Source organism: Syngnathus acus, chromosome 14 (genome assembly GCF_901709675.1).
Source record: "Syngnathus acus chromosome 14, fSynAcu1.2, whole genome shotgun sequence".
NCBI classification, from domain to species: domain Eukaryota; kingdom Metazoa; phylum Chordata; class Actinopteri; order Syngnathiformes; family Syngnathidae; genus Syngnathus; species Syngnathus acus.
In genome coordinates this window covers 7,788,597-7,814,127 of record NC_051099.1, presented here as the reverse complement: position 1 = coordinate 7,814,127, position 25,531 = coordinate 7,788,597, and the positions used below count along the sequence as shown (strand labels likewise).

Genomic DNA, 25,531 nt, shown 5'->3' with positions numbered 1-25,531 from the left:
TTGTATTAGAAACTTATTTGCCTTTTTAATTTGCTTTTCAAATTTAAGGCACCATACTGGGCTGTGAAGTCAGAATCATGCTTAACCTTCAACTGCTAACATTTTTTTAGTGTTCACCAATGCAAATAAAGAATCCTAATTTGATTTCCAATCAAAAAATGTCCTTCAGTGATTCTTTAGTAAATGCTCATTTGAATATGTAAGGATAACAATAATTATTATATTTCAACATTAAACATATTTCTCCGAGTGTTGTCCCTTTACATAAAAACAGATTTTGGCATAGCGTCACTGTTATTGTACGGCGGCTGCGGCCTAAACTCTCATCAGATAATCTTTAAATTTTTGATACAATGACTAAACTAACCTTTTCTTTTTATTTTGCTGCAAGTAGCATCAGAATAAGAAAAAGAAATCCTGGACCTTTCTGGGTACTTTTTATTTGTGTCCTGTCTTGGAGTAGTTGGGAGAAAGGGAGGGGAGGAGGAGAAGGGAGGTGGAGTAAGGTTGGAGTTCCACACAAGAGGACTGGCAAAGGAGCCGCTTCATACTGTGCTGCTCTTGGCTCTCCGTACATCTCTGTTTGTATTCGCTGGCAGTCAGCATGCACCTGTGTATGTGTGTGTGTGTGTTGTGTGTACGTGTGTGTGTGTCTTGTTATCCAACTGGTTGTTTACCCATGCTGTCATGTTAGCAGCTCACGCAGCAGTCTGCCGTGGAGAGGCAGAACTGGACTTGACAGACTGAACATAAAACCTGTGAACAAAGGAATGTATTTGGGAAGTTTCTGCCTCCATCTTGAGTTGAAAGAAATCCGAGGGTTACCAACTTTCCTCGCAACGGTGAAGGTCTGGCAACAAGATGACGTATAATGAATGGTGAGTTACTTGCAAACAGCTGGAGTGATTCGAGGGTTAGTTTCACTTGATTTAAAACCTAAGCATTGACCTCACAGGTCTTGACGTGAGCTTTGTGTGTATGTGCTGATATGTGGCTTTGAGTTTGTGGGGTGTGTGGTGTTTTTGTTGAATGTTATGATGACTGGGCTCGGGTTCACATTTGGATTAAACTCAGCTGCTTCAGTTTATTTACATCACTTGTGCACAGAAATAAACACACAGACACATGCACACACTAGCAAACACAGGAAGTAAAATGACAGCGTGGTGTGTTGCTTCATAACAGACTGCTGCGGGTCTAACTTGCAATTGTGTTTTTAAAACATGATAACTCTACTGGATTAGTTTTACTACCCACATGCATAAAAATATTATTTACAAACCACTTACAATAGTCCAACCAACTGGTGTTGGATATTTGAAAAGTTTTTTGTCGCGGGGAAAGTAATAAAAGGCATTCGCAGTAGTCCCAAGAAGCACACATATATTACCATTTTTTTGACATGTGATTGCAGTACAGAGATTCCATCCTGGCTAGCAGATAGCATGCTATAAGGATGGCTTTATGTGGACAACTGAACATTAAAGAGGGCTACAAAATATATAGTGGTAATTTGAATTTCAAATGTTTCCTGCCATTTGGGGTCAACTATGTATTTGTTCAATATTAATTTGACAAAATAATAATAATACAAATAAAAACAGAGGCCTTTCGAGGCTCAACTTTTGTATTTATTTTTTGTAGCTATGGTTGTCATACAATTTTTTTTCCGATGCCTTTTTGTTTTTGGCAGTTCACAATAGCTGTGGAGTAGTTGGTCACGGTATAAAAAAATAACCAACACAGCAAGATGTGTTTTATCAAGTCTAAATTTGTCATGGAGAAATTCATGGATTTCGAGAGGCAGCTATCTGTAAATTGCAATTATTCAGCCTTGGGGGATTTGTGTGCAAGTGTGTCTAGCTGTTGTTGTGTTAGCTAAATGAGCTTGATCACTTGATAGCCATCAGGAGAAGGTATCAACAATTTTTTTTAGACTTCTGCATCAGCTTCATTTTAAGAAAGTACACCCATAATATATTTGCATATATTTGCAGCGGAAGGATGAATTAAAAAGTGCTAAATAGCTCCTCAGAGTTGATGTACATCTTTATTTGTCCCTTGTGAGGCACTATTCATTCTAACCCCATGCAAGAAATATAAACCATGATTTGCTTCTTCTCTGACGACATCCAAAAACAAATTGGGTAATAGTAAAGAAAGGACGTGTTATGAGCTGCGTGCTTCACATTCTTCGCAGCTGACCCCTGGAAAATAGGAACAGCCGTACTTGACAGTGCGGCTTCTATGACTGCAACAGCATTGCATATGAGTACACACAAGTACTCTATTAAACAAAGTAATGCTGTTCAAAGGCTCCGACAGTCGGCCTTTTTGAGAGTGTGGCCACCATGCTCTCAGTTCTGGTGGCCCTGTTAGAACCGGCACCGTATTCATGATGGAATATGATAAGTTTCAACGATACCACTTTGTACCTCGTTCCAGTGTCACATTAAGTTCCATTTCTGGTTTTATAGTTCTCAAAAACGGTAATGTGGCATCCTGCAGTCACTGGCATGTGGTGTGACATTCTCTATTACTTGTTGGACACTAACAATTACTTTCATGCATACAACACAGGATAAGTGGATGAAATATCCTTCCACCCAGGCTGCTTCCCGCTTCTGTGATGACACTAATAGTAGCTCAGAAAGCTAACAATTGCTGGCTCTTGTGTCTGTGCTGTTTTTTCAGAAGAGCGAGGCAGAAAAAAGAGGAAAATTGTGGCTTGTACGAGCAGTTTAAAAGGTGCTTCTGGCACCACTTATTACTCTCTCACCTACTATATCTCCCCATCTCATTATCCCCAGCCACATCCTGTTTTGGGAGGGGGTGTAGACTTGTGCAACCACATTATCTTAGTTTTTAAATCTTACTTAGCACTTTCTGAAAGAATTATTCTTTTTTTTAATCTAGTTGTACATTTTGTAAGTCACATTGAGGGTTTGGAAAGGATTTCTCTTATGACATAAAGCTTGCATTTGAACAGCGATGTGTTGAGTTTTTCTAGCCACTTTAGCAGTGAATTAGGCCTTGGTCTGCTGTGTATCTCTTGACAACGTTCATACATCTTATGCCACTGCAACAGCAAGTGCCTTGGACAAGTTGAGGTCAGCAGCAGCTTTTTTGTCTTGTTCCAAGGTTAAAGTCTTGCTGGGCTATGTGTTTTCAACAAGTCATTATAGTTGGAACTCAACCTCTGACCAAGTACTCGTAGGAAACTGGAGTGTTCTCAAACAACAAAGCTCTGGCTTCTTCTTGTCAATGTTTGACTGCATGTTGCAAAAAATTCCATTCCTTTGTTGAAGTCTGTGGTAGCTACAATATTATATTTGAGTGGACAGTGAAATGAGTCGATGTTAGTTTTTACATTTTGAGTTGATTGAGTTATTTCAAATAATCAGTGCATTTTTGTATGATACAAGAAAGTAAGGACAATTTGAATCCCAACATCGGCTTCTAGAAGAAACAGCCAGAAAGCTCCAACGCCTCGCTACATCTGCCATCAGCTGTACAATAAGCAGCTTCCTCTTTTTCTTCTTCCTCTCTGTCCCTTTGACCTCTTCTTCTTTGTTTTATCTTTCTCTACTCTTATTATATTTCTGTCGCTGGCTTTTTCGACGTCGCCATATTTCTCTTTCCTGTGGTATCTTGCAGATACACAAACGTGTGATAAGCAGTAAAGATGAATCCCCTTACATTCCCACCACTCGACCTTGAATATAATCACAACTCCATCATGGAAAATCACTTATTGTCTTTTGTTGGCGGGACTTTTCTTGTGATTTGTAACTTTTATTTCTGGTCTTTGTCCTTGTTTCTTCAGCAATGACAAGCTAACCTTTCCTGTTTATATTCCAGTCAATGCAACATAACAATAATATTTGTTTTTGCTTTGCTTTGTATCATCATTTTTCCATCACTCTGTTTACTGTACTCGCTTTACGTATACAACCTTTTTGCAAACATAAAGACATAAGGATCTCCAATTTTCCCCAAACTTCCTCCCACTCCCCAATTGAATTGCAGCTGTAACTTGTCTGCTCAATTTGTGAGAGACAGATATATGTAAATCACGAACCACAGTTTGGCCCGTTCCTTTTTCAACAATGTGCTGGCATTGAGGAAGAGTGAATGAAACGATACGTCCGTGTTTGTTTTGTGAACTCTGTATGTGGTTGGTTTGTTCGTGCAAGCATTCATTTCAATCGGTGAAGTTGGTGAAATAGGAAACTTGTCATGCTTGGAGATTTGTATGCATGATTGTGGACCACTGAAAGCAAAAAGCTGTTGGGATTTTGTTTAACAATCGCCAACACCCAAGCTCTGAAATTTTGTGAATATGATGAAATCATCTGAAAGCAAAAAAATGCAAGTTCTGCATCTTAAGTAACATGAGTCGTATTTTTATAATTATGATCAGTCCAGGGTGAGGTTTGCTTAAAGGCAGCTGGGATAGGCTCCAGCATAAGTTGATGCTAGATAACGAATGAATGGATCATTATTATGTTATTTTTCATCAAACTTAATTGATGTGTAGAATCACAAGATGATCTCATATTTTATTGATTATATTTTGTAAGTTGTTTTAGGATTACTGAAATAATTCTGTTTTTCAACTCAAAACGACATTTGCTCTGACATGCAAATATCAAAACCAAAAAAATACGTCAACTCTTTTATAAAACTACTTCACTGTAGATGTTTTAATACGGATTTGAAATGATTATAATGAAATGTGTTAACTGCTGTTATATTCATGAGCGGAACAATACCTCATGTAAATAGAAAGCAGTATTTATTCCAACAGAGAGGACTTATAATAGACTCTTGAGGTCTTCCTACTGTAAATTCAAACTTTTGTTAAGCAGCAGAAAGTAGGGAAATATTGTATGTACAGCCTCGTTGTTATCTCAGCCACTGCTTCACACTCACACCATTGTAGTTAGACAAGCAAACAAATTTTGATCAAACAGTACTCTCACCCTTATTGTACCCAACGTGTAGTAAATGAAATACAGGAGGGCCACCTGGTTCCTGCGCCTTGCACAGAGCTTTACCTTTAGGGCTAGCCTCGCTACTTAGTTAAACAAAAGGGCCCCCACGTTGGTCCTCTAGATAAACACACTTTCCTGAGAAAACACGGACACGGTTACAATTTAACCTGCAGCCACATCGTTCGGACAGTTAAGGTCAGGCCGGGCTTTACTTCAGACCTGTAGTGAGAATCATGCGCTGCACGTGAAACCACGCTGGTATGTGTAACAATGGCGCCTTTGACGCTCATAGCCCCACTCCCCAGTCCGCAGTACAGTCAGTGTAGTGTTTCTCCAGGGCTTGGGTGTCACTCCCCATCTCTGTTTTGCTCCCCAAGAGCCGACCATCTGGCTTCTCAGCTCGGAAAGCAGCAGCAGCACAGAGGCGCTAGTCAAATGTCTGCCAAAATCGGTTCTGCAAAACTAATCCGACGACCTTTTGTGCCGGTTTGATTCGCTCGTTCTTTCTCTGATGTATTTTCACACGGACACCACAGTCCTGCTTTGGCTTGCTCCTCACAGACCTAACATGCAATGCAGAAACGCATCTGCAGAAAATTCCGAATGATGCAAAGGAGAGTATATTAAACAACTGATTGCCACTGGATGAACGCAAGTGACTGAGCTGCTATCTGAGTGAGTAGCTATGCGGTGCTGCCACCTCCCCCAGGCTCAGCAGCAGCAGTCGTGTAAACAGACAGCGCTCCAGAGGAATGCTGGACTCTGTGACCTCGCTCCCCGAGTGCTCTTATAGTGCAGCGAGTTCAGGCAAAACAGCCCGCCCTCATGCAGCTTCTCGCTGAAGCTCCACCCCACCCTGCCCCAGCTTGAGGCCTCTCAGGGTGGAAACAAAAAAAAAAAACCTCACCTCTTTCACCCAACGCCGGTAGCTTCACATATAAGCTCTTGTACAGTATAGTACCTAAACACATGGACAAGTGCTAAAGTGCTGACTTACTTTACCCACCCACCTGTCAGAGGAGCAGCTTAGTTTCGACAGTGCCTACACATGTACATTCTTTTGAATTTGGAAACATTTTTTGACATTTGTCATTTCAAATTTCTCTCAGGTGCATCTCATCTTTTGAGCTAGAGAATAACAGGACTGCTGTATTGCAATAGATTGGCAAAGGTTTTCCTCATCATTTGATGGCAAATGTCACTTTTTCTAACAATACAAAGGTGAGAAGTTTATATTTATTTCTAAATGAGAGGCTCAGGAATGAGCAGAAGTCCTGTTGCTGTTGGTTTACTTTAACTGGTGATGGCTGCACTTTGGATTGTTATTTATCGAAAATGTTTGTTTGCAAACAAAGCATGCCTGTTTTTTTCCCCAGGTACAGCATTTTTTTTTAAAGGTGGTTATTAGTTGAGTTTTTTTACGTCTGTACTTTTGTCATTTAAACCTTAGTGGAATTTTTGTATGGCAATATTTTATTGGGTGAATTTTACAGTAACTGACAAATACGTTTTTATTATTATTATTATTATTTTTACAACCTCTGAGATAAAACCAGACACTGCCCTCTGCTGGAGTTTAGATGGCAAAAGACTCCCAGGTCAAAATGGATGAGTGCAGCACACATTGCATGCGGTTTGAGACCATACAGACTCATTCCACTTTGACGAGGCCTCAAGAAAAAAAACGTAAGCGGCATCATAGAGTAATCTGATACTATGAAATCCATGCCTTCTTGCTGACACACATCTTGTGAATGACTGAAAAATATTTTTTATTCAAACATTGCCCCCAATTTCCCTCAGTGATATGATACCAGTTAGATCTCATCAGTGGTGATTTCAGCAATTTAGACGTATGTTGTGATCATAATGGCTTTTCTGCACTACATCAAACCAACCTCGGGGGGCTTCACACGTGGTTCCATTGCTCTTGTGAACGCGCTTGCAAATACACAGACAACAATCGCAGTTAGTTGTTGTCTGAGGAAATGAAGAGCTGTCTGGTGCCATAGCAACCAATTCAGACATCCCACCCTTCCAGAGAAAGGGGCGATTAAAAAAAAAAAAAAAGTGTCAATCCCAAATCAATGAAATTTTAATCCAAGGAGCAGAGGTTTACAAAGATCATTCGTACAGCTAGCTATCATTCCGTCTTTTATTGTGTATCTGATAATTTGTCACATGTACGTGAAATGAGGAATTGAAAGTGTTTTGAGTGCAGGACTAAAGGAAATTTGAACAAATGCTGGAAGCACTGGTCATACAAAGGGAGAGGCCAAAGTGAAGGTCTAAAGCGTGAATCATAATTAGTCTATAAGAAAACTCGGAGTCATGCCAGAGGGCATTGCAGACGTCTGCATCAGCCTGCCTTTCAGCACCGTGACTTCTGGCTGAACTGCAATCTCAGATGTAATTCTGTTAAACAGGGCCATATAGCTGCTTATGTAACACTCAAATGTCGACCTCAATCTGCTAAACAGACACTAAGATTCAAAATCTCCATATCAATATCAATACATTCCTCCCATTACACTTTTCAGCCTTTGTTTAATGACATTGACATAAAATACGTTTCTCAGGTTACAGAATAGTTTTGTTATGATTTTTCTCTTGTGCGTAGGTGGCTCTGTAGTGGATCAAGAGCAGCAGCCATTTTTACACTGGCGAGTTCAGACCAAGCATAATTTCTTGGGCTCCACTGTCGGTGGAGATCATCCCAAATACCTTTGCTGTTATTTTTACACTACCGTCATCTTGCATTAGTCCAATTTGGTGCTTTGCTTCACTGTATCGTAGGTTTTATTTTGTCCGTGTAGTGTTTGTGTTATTTTTACTCAGAGCGTATGAAAGGAGATCACGGACCTGACCCACATATTTTTAACACGGTGTCACTGTGAGGTCTATGTGAGATGAACAGCATTTTTTAAAAACTCAATCCACACTTCAGCACATTTTTTTTTCTCCACATTTGACCTAGTTTAGTGGTGTTGCTTTTATAGGTGCGCTCTACGCAGGTGGCTGGACTCTTCCAGCCGTCCTTTCTCTGGCCCCTCTGTGAGTGAAAATACAGCATGGGGATTAAGAAGCTAATATATTTGCTCCACTGTCCTCAAACTGAGGATACGATAACTTGGGTGGGCCAGGGTGCCTCACCCCCACCCCTTCTCTGCCGCTTTAGGAAAGCAGCCCCACCTGATGCATTCATTTGCATGCCTGGTAGATGTGGGGAGCTGGCAGGGGTGGGGGTGGAGGAGGAGCATCAGCCAATAATACTTTGTATCCTGACAGCACCGAAGTGACTTGATTCACATATTCAGCCAATCACAGCGCACTGCAGCAAAGACAGCAGCAGTTGTAAAAAAAAAAAAAAGAAACAAGAGCAGAGTTGAAAATGAAAAGGCTTACAGTAAGAATGCATCCAGTGAGGTCATTATTCTCTACTTTTAACACATTTACAGAGTCGCAGTAGCTTGTACATGCAAAAACGAATCAGATACCAAATCTTAAAAAGAAAAAAAAAAACAATTGCTGCCTCCCATCATTTCGCTGCCATGAAAAACAAAAAATAAAAATAAATAAAAATACTATTTTCTATGGCCCCTTTAGAATTATTACCAGCCAACACCCAATACACGTGCGCACGCCCAGTCTACTGCAGCAGTGGGCTCACTGTTCCATAACTTATGCAGAGATGTTTAAATCAGGCTGGGTGGTGGGATCAAATGACAAAGTTGCTTCATATCCTCACCACAAGTGAAAGTGCAACGGAGTCATATAAACACAGACACAATAGTGCAGGAAATGGGGTGGTGTTGACATGCACCCTGCATCCTCTCTCTCTCTCGCTCTCTCTCTCTCCTTTCTCCCCCCTTTCTCCCTCTCTCTATCTCCCTCTCTCTATCTCCCTCTCGCTATCTCTCTTTTAATAACTTGGATGAGGTTATTCTGATAAATGGCAGTCATACGCACCAGTTTAGAAAAGGGGCACTAAGTCATGGTGAGCCCGAAGGCCTTTCGACAAATATACTCAATATTTTAGACAAATATACACAACTCCCCCCCACACACACACACTAGTTGCATTGATTAAATATTTGCTGAGCAATCCTTCAAACTATTTTTGCTCCATGACCTACCTGCAGGCTAATTAGGAATGGAGACTGGTAGATGACGCGGCAAAGTTGAATGAGTTAGAGAGTTAAGTCTTGTTTATCCGTACTAAATACAATTTGCAAGCCAGAGCGTTAAACCACCTGACAAGATCACATTGGTACTCCGGTTACATATCCTGTTTATTCCTAAATACCAATAACCAGTTGTTAACCTTTAAGGACCTATGAAAAATGGTTGCACTTGCAGTCTAATGTTGGTGACACCGTTCTTAGTTGAGTTGAACTTGCGGTCATTGAACAATTATTGCCCGAGAAGGGCAAGTTGAGAAAGTTAATGGCCACTTGGTTGTTGCTCATTCTTTCATTCTAATTAGTGGCATCTCGTGGACACAGATCATTGGCTGGCCTGATCCGCCTCCACAGGAGACAACAGGAACAGTCTGCTAATGTTTGTGTCATATTTGGTGTTTTCCAAACTAATTTCCCAAGTTGTTTACTAAAATGTCCAAGTGACGCAAGTTCTCGCTCCAAAATTGTTGAGATTCAAACGAGTGAGCACAGACGAGATGTTACAAAGGCCCAGTGTCTATTACATCACCCACAGGTCTCTGAAGGGAGTCTTTCCACTCTCGCTGTTTCTTTTCCAATCCAAATTCATGGAAAGAGAATGCAGTGTACTCTAATCTCCATTACCGACAGAGAAAGGCCATAGGAAAGAGCGTGTCTGTGGAGGAAACACATTCTGCTTGCTTGTTTTGCTCAATTTTGTGTCACGTACATAAGTAGAAACGTCAATGTTCAGGATCTCGTATTTGAGGGCCCTTTGGTTGTGTCAGCTGTACAGCTAGCATGGCTCTTGACACTACACAATTAACAACCCTGAGAAGTTGTTTTATGACCGCAGTCACTCACATTCCACGGAGGCTCTACTTTTATTGGAACCTCTACGCAGTGGAGATGAGGCATGGTCTGGGGGAGATTGGGCCAGCACTATAGGACCAAATAATCTTTAATTAGAGGGAGAACTTGGCAGGGACTGATGGAGGAGAAAGGATCTCAGGATGTGAGTCCAGGGTGAGAGGGTTCACACACAAAACACTGGCTTTTCATCACTGCATGACTCACTCAGTTTGTGTCTAGCATGTGTGTGTATTTGTGTGTTGTGTGTGTCTTACCTCAGTGCCCAGGCATTCCAGTAGAGAAAGTGGTGTGAAGTGAAAGAGCAGCTCTAACAGTGTGGGTATTCATGGATCTGGCCCCTGTGAGCTTGTCTGGGCTCCAGTGTTCACAGACAAAGCCTCTCCTGCAGGACCCAGACACACTCGCACAGAAAGGGGAGCAACAGGAGAGGGACAGACGTTGGAGAGGAGGGGGGACAAGGTAACAAGGGGTGGAGTGGGCGCTGTAGAATAAGAGGGGGGCAACAGGAAAGAGTCCTTGTGGCTGTTCTCATTCCCTGGGAGTGGAGGGTGTATTTCAAATTTGGATGAGGTAGAAGTTCAGGTTGTACAACTAGCATTGATTTTGCTAGCCAATAAAAAGAAGACAGCGCTCATCTTTGCTCTGTATTTTGATGAGTCGACAGCACCTACAAAGCATCTCTCCTCTTGGGCAACAGGCTCCTCCCACTCCGTTTAGGATCAGCCAATCCACTGCCCTTCTTCCAGGGCTCCCCCCCGCCCTCGCTGGCATGACTGTTCTGGCGCTTTGGATTCCATGAAAATTCTTCCACTTGGCCATCCTGTCTTTGCTCCCCATGCTTGGCCCCTTCCCTGCATTTAGTTCACTGTGTCCTTAAACAACCCATGCGCATGTACAGCAAACGGATCCAAAGACCGAGCGCTTTTGAAAATGTTTTTATTGCCTTTTGTAGACCATTGATGGTTAGGGAAGCACCTTTTAAAAAAAAAAAAAAAAAAGCCAAAATATTAGAAATGCTTATGTGTATAGTTATCAACTTACAGTGCTGCAGCAGCAAATATGATGTTAGATAGCCGTGAAACATAATGTGATAAAATATCTTACCATTCAAATTTAGATACATTGGTGATGGTTTGTAAATGTTGATCTGCACTCTGAAACACACAAGCAGTCACTGCATTTTTGTCATTTATATCAACATTTTACAATCGTGTTTGTCATTTGTGTACAGAAGAATCATTTATAAAAAAGACAATATTGTCATTCAATTTTTGTTCAATTTAGTTGAAATATAAAAATGTCAAATATTACAGTTTATAGGCGACTTACCCAAAAATTTAGATTATCTTTTTTTTTCACAATACATTTATCATGTAAGATGAAAATGTCCACTGGGACACTGATTGTTTTGCTTCATCCATTTTTGTGTTTTGTACAAAATTCTGTGTATACCCCCAATAAAAGAGGTCGAGCACAGCCTGAGGTTGAAAGTACGTCCGAAGCTTGCACAGCTACCCTAGCCTGTCTTTCTCATTGATATATGAAGAGATAGAGATGATATTAAAAACCCTGTAGACATTCTTGTCGTATGGCTTGATGTTCTCTTTGACTCCTGATCCTCTAAAATCCCCTGTGGACTCGAGGCCGTGACCCCAGCATCTGTCAGCTGCGGCAGACGGAGTAGGCAGCTACTGTACCACTTTGAGTCACCTAGACAGATGCTCGCCGCTAAGAGTAGCGAAGCTGCCCTGCACTTACTGCCCGAGTCTCCATGGGCGACATGACTCATTAGACATTGATCCAGACATCTGAGCAAGACTTTGGCTCCAAGTTGCACAAGATTATTTGTAGCAGAGACGTGAGGAATACCGTATAAGGATTTTTGTTTGGTTTGAAACTATGAACCTTGTCTCGGTCTCATTTATGGAAACTGAACCGAATGGTATTTGCTCAATGTATCCCATTCTCTTTCCATTTATCCCTTATTCACGTACTGTGCATTTGAAATCTGAATATGATTATGCCTTTCCTTACATGATGAGATTTGCCGTTGGTAGCTGGTGTTGGAGCAATAGTTAGAATTTTAACTGAATGAAGTCCAAATGATAACAAAGCTTTCAGGATATTTTCTCTGTCACATGTTGTAACCATACACGAGTATCAGATAAGCTTTTTGTGAAGCGGTTTTGCTTCTTCCCTTCCTGTGTGTCGAAATCCCCCTGTGCTGCAGACGCTGTGGGATGCAGAGATGGTGTGGCGTGGCGGGGTGGGGGTGAGGCAGCGGACATGGCGGCAGGCCAGAATCAATTGGCGGTGTAATGAGATGGCCTGGTGCCAGGTAACCATGGAGCTACCCTCTTTGCCCGTCTACCAATGCAGAGTTCAAAATTAAGTGAATGAATTAGAGAGGGGGAGAGGAGGCAGGGAAATAAAGGTTTGAAATGGCAGGAGTGGAGGGCCAAAGGGATTGTAAATGCAGAGGGTGGCTGATAAGGGCTTGTGAGCAATTTCAAAGCACTGTTGAATTTCTTTTTTTTCTTTTTACCTTAATCACTATTACAGAGTACAAATCACAAAATGGTGAGAATATAAATGTGAGGCGATATCTAGTTTGACCGCCGAGAAGTATTGTTTTGGTTATGTTGCGTCTGCAGTCAGGTAGACAAAACGTTGGCGCAAGTAGAATGACTTTGTGTTTTTGTTGACATACGTTCTCTGCCTAATGGCCTATGTTTTGGAATTGTTTATTGATGTTTGTTTCTTGATCACCGCTGCGTTCGTGAAGAGAAGGCTAGTCCTCTCACAGTGAGAATTTATGGTCCACTTACCTGTTTCTGGAGCGTACCAACATTTAATAAGGATATCCTGCTGGGTGTTAATAGGTAAAGATAGAGTGTTAGAAAGTGATTACACACTTGTGGTTATAAACTAAACTTAAAGAGTTGAGAGCGAATGCATTGTGTGAGATTTTCTCCTACACAAAACAAAGAAGTGGCTGTTTCTTGTATTGTATTTAGTGACTGATAAATACCGATGAAAAACTGAAATGCTTTTTTTTTTTTTAATTGAATCGTCAAAATTGTGGAACAGCATTGAGCCATGCAGGTTGAATTGCTGTCCGGGTACTGTTTATATTGTAAGCTTTGACTGTAAACTTTTTTTTTTCCTAATTTGCATTATCTAGATGGATTTAGCATATGAGGTATTCATCGTAATGCCAGAGGTGATCAATCTCTGTCAAAATGGTCCAGACTTGTAGAGACATGACAGTGGACCAAGATGTCTGTGGTGTGTGGATTAATGGAGGACTGGAGAAATGCTGCCGCAGTTGGACGTGAGCAGAATATTTGAGAGGGCTAGTGAGAGGAGGCAAGAGAATGGGACAAGCAAGTGCAAAAGATAGGTGAGATGAAAGCCTGCAAAGAGGTACCAAAGAGAAACCAGATATTTGATCGAGAACTTGCAATAATAAATACTACTGCTCCCTTCCTGGTACTTTTTCGAGCCTCAATGCAGGCTTTATGTATTCCCTCTGTTGCGCAAGATATTACCAAAACTATTTACCCACTGGCCTCCTACACTGAATACTTAAACAGAGCCCTCTGTCAAGTTCACTGCAAACACCCCCCAAAACTGTATGGGAGCTTTTTCTAATTCATGAATGCAAACTCATGCCTCCTTCAGATGCAGATGTATTCTAAAATCACTCCAATTATTGCTTGCTATTTCCTGTCGTTGAAGCACATTTTGCCCATCGAATTATAAGCGCATATACAGGGCTCATAAACAATTGCATGTTTGCCCCACTGGATAAATGTGACCGCACATTTCAAGCTTGCCAATTGAATTTGGCATTTCATCAGCGCTAACACAATTTGAGGTAACTCAAAACAGCTATTTGTAAAATCTTGGGCTTGCATTTTGCAACACTTCTACCTTCCCTTTTGTATGCTTTCACTTTGTGAGCTGTTTTCTCATGATATCATGGGATAGTTACAAACAATATTTTTAAGTAATGTCAAGTCAAGTTTATTTATATAGCCCTCAAAGGGCTCTTCACATGTACAAAAATTGACAATCAAGAGCCTTATCCAATTGACTACCACTCTTTGCTTATGACTGTGCCTTTTTCCACGAATGACTTTTGCTCAGGCTTATTGCCTAAAATAGCACCACGTGTTCTTCCTACGGTTGCATTTTCATGTGGCTAGAAATTTCTTCAAAAGTCTACAACTTGCTCTTTGGGACACAAGTTACACAGGCTTGTTTGGGGTTTAATGCTGTGATCAGTTATAATGAGTCGTTTGACTCAAGGTTAATGTGACTCTCCCTATTATTAGACTCTTGATCTTAGCATTGATTTTTGATTACAATTACCCATAGACGACAAATTTCTAATGCAAGCAGTGCTATTGATGTGGTTTCAGAGGTTTCACTCGATTGTGCGGGCAGCTCCAAACAATGGCAGACTGGACCGTAGGCGGTTATCTCATGTTTGAACTGATATATCCAAATAATTGGACTGAGCCACCCGGGGTGCTAAATTCTGCTGCTAATTACTGTTTTCCAAAAAGTATTCTGATATTATTTAATAATGCTTCGGGCCCAGAGGCAATTAGGAGACAACCATGGAGGACAAGGACACTTTTTTGGACTAACTTTAAGGTTCCTTCACAGGGTAATGACGAGACTCTTTTTGGTTTCCATAGCACAAATTTAGATGGTGACTCACAGGTCATGGTTGACTCATCATTGTGCTGGCTTTCCAGTGGACAGCAGAATCTCGGTTGTGCTTGGACTACCAGATTGTAGCGCACGCATTTGACCTTTCATGAATAGGCTCAACAGTATTTTACGATAATGCATCTGGTGTTACTTTCAGAATTCTTACTGTCATCTAGTTCACATTGTGTAGTAGTAATAAATTAATATTACTTATTAGTTGTTGTTTTTTTTTTCTCTTGATGTTATTGGCACTAAAAATGTGGTCTTTTGTTCAGCCGTTCTTCTTCTTGCCTCTTTCCCAGGCTCTGAGAGTGGCTTTAAGGATTGGGGTTATGGCTACGTGAATGGTTGTGTTCTCTTCAACCTTCTGTTTTGGAGAGGCCCTTGTTGGTGCCGCCACTGTGACACTTTTTGGCAATATCCTGAAAGTCAAATCTGTTCATTTAGATTCAAGGGGTGACCTCGGAGCAGACAGCAGCCCATTGTCGCGCTGGGGCTAAACCGGGATGTGGGACACTTCATGTCTTGTTCAGTTCTTTGCTTCTTAACATTTCAAAACCTGATATGGATCATACAGGGGAGTACAGACAAAATACTGAACTAGACTTTTGGGTATCGTTAACTAAAATGCTTGTGGTGAAATGATGACGTGAGTATTGATGTAAATGTTCTTTTTACCAAGTGAATGTAAACTTAAGGTGCTCACTCTAGCTTTAGCAGCCTTGAAAATCTAACTCTGTCATTGTTGTGCTGAATATCTTTGTCACACTCTTCCTTATATAGTCACGTCCTTTCAGACGTTCAGCAGACGATTAACAATAAAAAATGAAGCGCAGAGCTTTGAAAGAGACTTGAGGTGGTAGGATCTTGCTTATGGCGGATAAATATGAATCCTCCTTGCAGCATTTCTTCTGGCCTGACGACCCACGCTTAGTCCGGTGTGAATGGGACAAAGATTTCGGGCGAGGAAAGGAAAGCCGGCGAGGGATTCCGGTTGAATCGCCCAGCCCTCCCCGATGTGGGACGGGGAGCACGGATCTTGCTCTCATATGCTCAGAGCTGCTTTTCGCCCGGCCCTCAGCCATTTTGGAGAGAGGAAAAAAGTCTTTGCTTCTCCTTCTCTCACTACGTGGCGTAGATTTGGCGTAGAAAGGCTTTGGCTGCTGCTTTTGCCGCTTTAGTAGTAGTAAGGGAGGCACATTTTGCAGCTCCTACTTGGGAGAGAATGTTAGTAAGAAAAAACATTTTTCCACCTTTTAGTTTTTTTTATTTCATTTCCATTTTGTTTTGTTGCTTCTGCTCGGTGGCGCTTAGATGCCTCGCTGTCCGTCTCATCTCTCAATTTAAGTATCGTCAGTATTTTCTTTCTTAAAGACAAAGGAATACATCTCATTTTTGCTGCACTAAGGAGAGACGGAGCTGCAGCCAAGAATCCTGCTGGGATCTCAAAGAGCCATGCAAAATGAGGCACCAAAAAAAACAAAAAAAAACACCACCACCCTTTGCCTAGTCACAAATTCCACTTTCTCTGTGGCCAGCTCTGCGACTCCTCCTCATCCATATCTTACCGCTTTCAACCATTTGCCATTTCCCTCTCGCCGTACCTTTTTTTTTTTTTTTGTTTAAAAAAACAAATTGAGGATTTTGTAGCATGGACAATGGAGACTGAAGATTTGTTTAGGAGGGCGCATCAAAGATAAAAGGGGATGTCGGCTTCTTACTTTTGCGTGTTGTATGGCAGTTGATTTTGATGTTTTGACTGAAATGTTTCGACAGCTCGTGTGTTTGAATTCCACGTCTTACAAAGTTTTAGACGCAGTGCTCTTGTGTCTGTGAACCTAAGACTTTTTGCTTCGGTCTAATTGTGACAATCTGTTGTTTTCTTCCAGACCTGTTGATTTTGACTAAAGCGCTGGCCTGCAGTGAATGTCAAAGTCGGAGTCCATTTGAGGATGTTTGAGCGTCAGTGTCCAGCCTGCTCCCTTCTTGGTATGTTTGCAATCCTCGCGTCTGTGCGGCTCAGCCTGTTGTGCGCCGCAGAGGGTGTTTTTCTGTCCACACATTTCTTTTCCAGATCGATTCACAATTTATACCAGCTAGTAAAGGCAGTATACATTTTGCCAGTACACATACATAGATGAATTCTTATTAGTTGATTTTTAATAGTTTCTTTAGATTTTAAAATTTATTTAAGGTTTGTTCCGCACTGCTAGTGTATTTATTACATTTTCAGTCTTTTCATTTTTTTTAGTCCTATTATGTGTGATATCCCGCGATGAAATATTTAAAACATTTTAAGTGTTCAAGGTAATTTTAACAACTCTTGTGAAATCAATATGCTTATTTACTTTAATCCCGGTTTTCACATGATTGAGACTTTTCTTTTCATACAAACAATATTTTTACAGAATAATATTTCCCTCTAAAACGTAAATGCTGACCGCAAAAGAATTGAACCAAACCACATTCACAGTTGCCGGATTCAAGAATTGTTCTTCGTGTTTTCTCGTGTTCCTGAAGTGGTAATGCCAGCTGCCACAAACCCGTAGATCCGAACTTGTGGTGACAGGCTGCACAAGCTCGTATCTACAGGTACGTGTCTCCTTGGCAGAAGCAACACCTGCCCAGCAACTGTCTAAAAGCATGTTGACCTTGAGCGTTGGCCTAGCAGCATTGCTTCTAAATCATCACGTGTCCCTTTGTATCCACTCAGAGCTCACACGCCAATTCATGATAATGCGAGGAAGATTTACTTCAATTAGGCCACTAGATCGACGTAGCAAAATAGCACTCTGAATTTATTTAAAGCTTACATTTATATTTCTCTCATTTCAATCAAACCGCAAGAAATCATTTAAGGTGAACTATTTCTGCTGCAAAGTCTCCTTGCTGCTGTTGAGTGGTCCGTCCGCAGGGTGAGGTAGTAGGTTGTATAGTTCAGAGTGACACCACAGGAGATAACTGTACAGCCTCCTAGCTTTCCCTGAGGAACCAACTCTCTTCACACTGATTCTTTTTACACACTGTATTTAGATTAATCACTTTATTGTGTTAGCGTATTTAGCCGTAAATTTACCCAACGTGTGTGCGTTGAAAGGACTTGAATGTAATGTGTCTTGGCACCCGCTTATATGCAATGAACCAAATTGTTTCCTTTCCGAACTTTTTGCCCGAATCTCATCTTGTTTCCAGAAACAACTTTTTCTTTTTTTTATTATTATCTTTGTTACATTACCTGAAGTATTTTGGTTTGTATATAAATACTGTGAAGCTTCTTGGTGCACTTTGATAGCCATGGTATCAAGTAACGAACACAACTAATTTTTATATTTTTTTTATTTTTAAATTCCATATTACATTCAAACATTATAAAAGCTTATTATCCAAACAAATATAAAGAATAAAGCAAGCCCCTTGTGTAGTGGACATTTAGACGGATGTGTCACAGCGTGGTGGGCTGCTGTGTGCAGATGTGCAGTCCGGGGAGTGCTATGATGATGAAAGACTGTTTCCACTTAAACTCTTCGCTCTCTGTCTCAAGGCCACCGGGTTCGATGAAGGTGGGGAGGGATGAATGGGGGGGGGGGGGGTCGGCGGGTTCTTCGGGCTAGAAAGAAGCAGGGGCCCACTGTACGGGGCAGTTGTTTGCACTGTTAGCCAGCCAGCAGTCACTTCCAGTCAACGTGACTCTACTGTAGTTTCTTGCACAACCTCTTCCTTCTTTGTGTACATATTTTTAATAACTCGTTAAATAGTAGTCTTGCTAAAGTTAGTTGTATGGCTAGCAAGATGAGTCGGAATGTCCACAGATTTTAAAACTATTTGTAAAAGTAATATAATATGACACCTACACTGCTCTCTAGCCGAACTGAGAACTGATATTTTTAAATACTGCGTATTAAGGTCTATTTACACTCTTAGGATGCCCGTTTAAGTCTCAATGGTGTGTATGTGTGGGACCACACATGCTATATATCTGCTGTCACTGATTTTGGTCTTAAATGTTGCCCGTCAGAAGACCCCCTTGACGGCAGAATTCCCTCTTCTCCCCGTTAGTCTTGCTCTCCTAGCATGTTGTCTGCCTCACGAGCCCTCGCTGCTGATTTACGGCACTTAATCGTGCCGCAGTTTAAGACCATCAGCTCCATCTTGCAGCTATACGTTCCCCCTAGTACAATTTTCCACATTTTTACGTTTTCTCTCCTTTGTGCCCTCCTTTCATCCCTCAGTCGTGTTCCCTTAGTTCCCCGTCATGTTCCCGCCCTCCTTTTCTCCACACATGCTGTAATAGGCACCCACTCTCACACACACAGAGGGAGCGACAGACAGGAACAGAATACAAAACGGACTTGTCGACCCGGGAAGGATTCAGATTTCAGATTTCTTTTTAAAATTTGATATGACAAGAGGAACGGGTTGTAAGACAAATATATCCTTTGCTGTTTTTCTTTTGTCTCCTGAGGTATTTCGAGATGTTCTCTCTTTCTCTTTGTCCCTCCCTCTTTATCGCTCCTTTGCTGCATTTATTAGACCCTTTGAGTCTTGAGTGATTTCAGCTGTGAGGAAATGAAAGGTTATTTATTTTTCTTCCCCTTCTCTCCTTTGGCTGTATTGATGCTCCATACAGCAGGAGGCATGGTGAGGCTCCCTGGTTTCTCGATCTCAGGGACTTGAGCTTGTAGTCTTTGAAGGTAGGGAACCAACTACGGAGGTGTGATATGGCAAGACGGAAGAGCCGGGCAACATCAGCAAGTGCGAGAGTAGAACTGCTGTCGTACGGGAGAAGAGAGGAGAGGAGCAACAGACAGCAACAGTCGTTAGTTTTCTCCATTTTCTATGCCAAGAAATTGGGTTTGTTTTCAAGGCAGATGTGCGTCCACGTGTATTTGAATGGCTTGTTTGTACGAGGAAGCGCCTTTCTGCCTGCATTTGCTTCGGCTGTCAACTTAGTGGCATGCGTACAAAAGACTTGCATTTCTTGACTCCTCGCTGCCTCATTTCTCCTGGCTCTTATTCATGAGTTGTCATGCATTTGCAATAGCTGCATGGATTCATTGACGTAGTCTTTGTTCCCTTCTGCTTTGCCTTTGCGAACCGCAAAGCATCACATAGGAATTCTTTCGTTTGATAAAAAGAGTAGATTTAGTTGTCTGTAGTCTCTCATAGTTTGTACATTTACACAAGCAGTAATTCTACCCTGGTTCCTCAAAACGTACGCTTGACTTTATTTCTCGTTCACCTCATGTAACCCTTGTAATCGTTCTTTGCCTCTCTCTCTGTGGCTCTCTCCGCCGCTCTCGCCGTCGCTCTCTGGCTGGCCGCACATGGTACAGTCCTGCATGTCTGAGCAGCAGACGGCGAGACAGCAGCAATCTGCTAAAGCAGCTCCATGTGCTCGTCTCATCCATTTTCAACAACGCCCATGCAAGCGCTCCTAAAATGTTTTTCTCTCGCTCTCTCTCTCTTGCCATCCTTTTCTCATATAGATGCCTTTGGTTCCATTTTGTCGGGCCACATGCTCTTCCTCCCTCTGCGAGGATTGAGCGATGGAGAGGCTCACAGAGATGACTGCGGCAGCCATCGAGACAGCAGTCAACCGGGTGAGTCGTCTCCTATCCTTCCTCGTACAGCCTGCTGTCTGAATGAGCTTCAGAAAGTGAGAGCACATGCAGGCTCTGTGGCCTAACAAGCTTTGGATACTTTACGCAAATGCAAGAACTGATAAAGATGAGCCCACATTACGTTTTATTTTTTGTCCTGGCAGATCATTTATATCCGTGCTGCTCGTGCTCTTGTCACCTGCGAGCGCACATTTACAAGCTTTATGCGTTTTCCCACCATGCCGTTCTTTGCTCGCTCTGAGCTTTTGCAGCCACACAGGAGCTTGAATACGCAGAAGCGGAGCCGTTCTCATGAATGTCATGTGATAAGCGATGTCTGTCTGGGTGTGGATGGCAGACTTTGATTCAGCGGCGACTGCAGTCATTTGCTTTTGGTTTCCAAATCATGCTGTCTTTTTGTTTGCTTGCGACTCACCGCCTCCATCGGTTTGTAGCTTCGGTATCAAATTGAATTGTCCACGTTGTTAATGAACGCAAGCATATAATCTGGGTCTAAAATTTACTACGGGGCTCGAGTGGCAAAAGGTTGTGTTGCAGAGCACAAAGACAGAGAAAGGGAAGTGCCGTTGTTTGCTCCAGTCAAACCCATCCAGCAGATGATCTTCCATAACCAGGGCCAGATACGAGCAATCTGTACCTCTCTCATTCCCTGAGACCCTAACTTGTGACGTTTTGCTGTGATGTGCACGGGTTGGGTTCTTGGGAGCTGCGAGGGGCACTCACACATCTTTTGATCGTAAAACAAACCCAAGGAAAAAAAGATGGCGGAATGGCACAAAGCGCAACAAAGACGGGACGCCGTCGTTGATTAAGCGAGGCGTGATGATGGCCGGGAACGGTAATTTGAGCCGGCCGCACAGTGAGAGATCGAAGCGGGCGAAATGAAAGAACACGGTTTCATTTAGGTTACGGAACCAGAGGCAAGCACAGCGTGTGGGGTGCTGGCTGGAGGAGAATGGGAGGAGGGAGGGATGGATGGATAGAGGAATGTGGCTATGAAGGACACGTGACTAAGATGGAGGGATCGTCCACGCGGGGTGCGGTGATATGGCAAATGCTGGGCACAAAAACCTTTCTGTGAATTTGCCCAAACAGCTTTGCACACTGTAATGTGCAACAACAGCCCACCAAAAAGATCATATAGACACAACCTGTGGAAACTGAAATCTAAAAGATATTGTCAAATGCAGATTCATGACTCTTGGGTGGCTCTATGTTTCATTTTGAGAGCAACACAAAGTACTTTTGAGAGCGTGACACTTAAAGCTCAGTACGCGTGTGTTTGACCTCATGACAATGACCATCTTTGAATGCAATCCACCTCCAACAATTTCCCATCTGGACAACACGGAACAGGAAACGTTCCTGAATAGAATACAAGTGCATGTTTTCTGTGATTTGACAATGGGATTTTGATCATTGGTCAGATTGTGTCATGTGCAACTGGGCAAGCGCATAAGCGGCACATTTCTTTTTTTTTCTTTTTTTCTTCAATGGAGCCAGCCAGCATGGCACATTGAGAAATGTTGCTTCAGTGCTCAGTTCTCCTGAAACCATTATTGTGTGTTGAAATGTGTCTGGAGGCAAATGTCTGTTTCTCTGATTGCTCTGTGATCTCACTGTCTTCATTTCCTGCTCTCCTATTAGCACCTTTCTCGGAATTGTTCTTTTGTTTCGGACTAATCTTGCCACAATCTTTTAGTGAACAGCAGTGCTGCGGGGATCATTTCATTTCTACTCCTTTACTGTGGTGGTTGAAAAATGTGTGTGACACAATGATGGCTTTTATGTAACGCCATATTGTTTCACACCACTTAACATGTTTATTGACTTTTAATTCTACAGCCTCTTATAAATTCACTGTGAGGATGCGGCCACAAGAAACCTTGAAGCACGACAACCCCAGCAGGTAAGTGATCCTGTCTCAAGGCAGGCTTCTGATGATGTCGTAAACACAATTAGGCAGCTCAGATTACTGGTCAAAAAATTATGTGGTGTGGACAGTTATGTCAATATTCTCATTTGCGTTTTCAGACTTTTCACATAAAATCTGATTTGCAAGCTCTCTTGTGTACACTATGCCAACAAATGTTGATAAACAATCTGAAGAATGTCCTTAACGACAAAGTAAACATGTTAGAAATATTATTTTTTTTTTACTGTTTCAGCAATGTCTTCCCATAAAAGGTGAGTTTTACACAAACCTAACCCTTGACTGAGCCAGAAAGCTTTTTTTTGTCACAAAACTATTACTGTAAAATTCCTATGGTGAAAATTGAAAAAGCTTTCTCGACAAATGAGTATGAATCGCCATAATATGAGAATGACGCAAAAATAGCTTGTTCACGTTTGTGTCCATTTCTACACTGAGGAGGAGTAATACCTTCAAATTAAAGATAAAAAGGAAACAATCTCTCTTGCTCACGTTGTTGAAAACTGCAAAGGTCTCAACAATCAGTAGTTACAGGGCAGGAACCATATTTGGGTGTGTGCAGGGACACAGCGGAGCATGCATTCCTTCCTATCAGGCAGTAGCGATTTCTCCCAGCCAACCTGCAGAGAAACAATCAAAAACATTTTTACGTTTTTATGATGGTGAGATGCTTAAATCGAAATCAATTTCAATGGATTGCCCAACCCTAGTCACTACTGTTTTTCACAGTTTCACTCGGAGAGAACTTGTTCATATTTATGACAACATGAGTAAATGTGTTATATGAGGGTGCGACATACAAGCGAATGTTAGCATTCTGTCCCGCCCGCCGGCCATATCCTCCCTCGACCGACGTTGGCGTCCTGACATGCCCTCAGATGGCTCAGTCCTTTCTTTCTGCATGTGTCGCCTGCTTTTGGCTGCTGCAGCAGAAGTAGAGGCAGGTGTTTCTACCTTATGTGCACCCCCCCCTCCTTCCTCTCACTTTCCCTTTTTCCTGCTCCCTTATCACTGCAGTGTTGCAGCTCTGTCTGGGAGGCAGCGATTCTATTGTTCTGAGCAAAGGAGGGTTCTAGTTGAAGGTGGTGGCCAGCGAGGGAGGGGGGGCGCCATTGGGTCCACCCCGCCCTGTGGAATGGACATGCTTCAAATCACTGTGATACTTGGCATCTGGGTGCCATCAGCAGCTCAGTGTTTTTTTTTTTTCCTGGACTGCCCTCGCTGGACAGAGCTCACTAGTCTTCCGCTGCAGACCGCCGCCATCTTGTTAGCGCTCGCCTCTGCAGCGCTCAAACAAACTCGAAAATCTAATTCTGCCTTTAGCATAATCAACATTTGATCAATGAAACACCTTACATTAGATTTATACCATAGCCTTACCAGAACATGAATATTATTCACTGCTCTCTTAATAAAACAATAATAGGCACCATAAATGTATGCTACAGAGAAAATTAAGCGTTGTTGTAAAATGGATCAAACAAGTGGTTGTGAAACAATAGCGATCAGACCAATACAACTGCCATATGTCAATTAAAAAAAAATCCACCAGCCTATCAGCAAGCAGACTGATGCTGAAGTAGGCATGTGAAATAAGATTCTTAATCCATGTACTGTTACAAAGATATTATTATTATTATTGGGAAAAATACTATAATTGTGTAACACATTTATTTCTGTATTCCAACACGTTAGCTTCATCTTTGCCGTAACCGAGAATAAGAACAAGTAAAGCGGGAAGATTGCATGACAAGGTGCAGTTTTCACATGAAATTTCAGCCTCTGAATAATGAAGACCAGATGTTGGAGTTATGCGTAGGAAGTCAATTGTCTACACTTGTTACCCACCACTTGTGACAGTGATGCACACAGGCACCAGCGATGCTAGTTACTGTATAATCAGATTTAACCAAGACCCTCTCTCATATTACTGCTTGTTTAAAAGCAGCACAGCACATTCATGGAAGTGCAAAGGCAAAAATAGAAAACGGTACATAAGTAAATGTGCTGTTAGTCAATTCCTAATAAAAAATTTTTAACCGAAAGCGGTGCTTATGTTTTTACGGATAGTGGAAAAATCAATTGATTTAAATACACATGAGCCAAGTCAGAAACATAAATAACATGAATACCTGTTTTTATTATAGAGATGTTGTGATGGATAGTAATGGGCACATGTAATACTGCACATATATGATACAATGAGCTCCTCCTACTCTTGCCCCTTTCCCTCGTTTTACTCTTGCAGTTTGTTCCTCCTCATCTTACATACACTTGCATACACCGCCAGACTGTCTCTCTGTCACGCATACGTGTGTGCATGCACACACACGCACACACACACACACACACACACACACACACACACACACACACACACACACACACACACACACACACACACAAACACACACAACTTTTGTTTGGAGTCAGACAGCATTGAGAGGAGATCCTGTGGCCTTTCTGAGAAGAATGTTAATATGGCCGTGCTGGTCTCTCTGGGGACGGAGCGAATGGACTCTGGCTTGCTAATGTACTGTCACACTAACCCAGCATGCATGCACACACATACACGCACACACACGTACGCACAATTTAGCTGTAGCAGCGGCAAGCAGACGGTGCCAGCTAACTATCTGCATACTAAACTTAAAGGGGTACGCCCCCAGAAAAAACTTAATGAGGGCGTGTGTGTGCGCGTGTGTGTGTGTTGCTATAACTGACAAATGTGGAAACACTCAGGGAAATGTGTTGCCTAGCATCAGTTGTACATGGTATTACTGTAAAGTGCAAATGTTAGAAAACCGAAGAAAAAATTAAGAGACGTCCATGATTTTTTTCAATTCTTTGTTCATATTAATGTCTGCTGCCACTAAAAGTGTGTCAAGCGCAGAACTGACAGAAAGAAAAAACATGGAATACCTAAAAGTAGCGTTTTATAAGGTATTTATGTAAGAACTGTTGAAAGGATTTTGGTTGTTATTTAGAAAACCTTTTAAAAATCTCAATCAGCTATTGAATTGAATTCTGACGAGCTGGTTTTGTTGTCATCAATGTACCGGTCCAAACAAATGCATCTTAAAATGAACAGGGAACTGAAGAAACAAGAAGGGTGCTCTCTTATTCTTTTCCATGGATATATATTAGAACAGGAAATACATTTCTAAGCTCTACAGTAAGTGTCTTTCACCATTGCAAAGTTCCTTTCATAGTCATTCATTC

At 41.8% G+C, this 25,531-nt stretch overlaps 1 protein-coding gene across 18 annotated transcripts in view; it reads left to right on the top strand.

Moving 5' to 3' along the window:
* Window positions 1-539: 539 nt before the first annotated feature.
* Window positions 540-25,531, top strand: part of LOC119133451 (sorting nexin-19-like) — a 45,459-nt gene continuing 20,467 nt past the window's right edge. For 4 of the 18 annotated variants that reach the window (XR_005100135.1, XR_005100132.1, XR_005100136.1 and 1 more), the window contains exons 1-2: window positions 18,885-20,355; window positions 22,222-22,285. Coding sequence is in view for 10 of the 18 variants with exons in the window: in XM_037269315.1 (XP_037125210.1) it covers window positions 20,145-20,355; window positions 22,222-22,285 (275 nt within the window). In the remaining 8 variants the exon portion in view is untranslated. Of the gene's footprint in view, window positions 615-697; window positions 879-16,644; window positions 16,745-18,884; window positions 20,356-22,078; window positions 22,140-22,221; window positions 22,286-22,544; window positions 22,564-25,531 lie in introns of those variants that run through there. The other 14 variants (XR_005100134.1, XR_005100133.1, XM_037269316.1 and 11 more) reach the window with 9 other exon arrangements.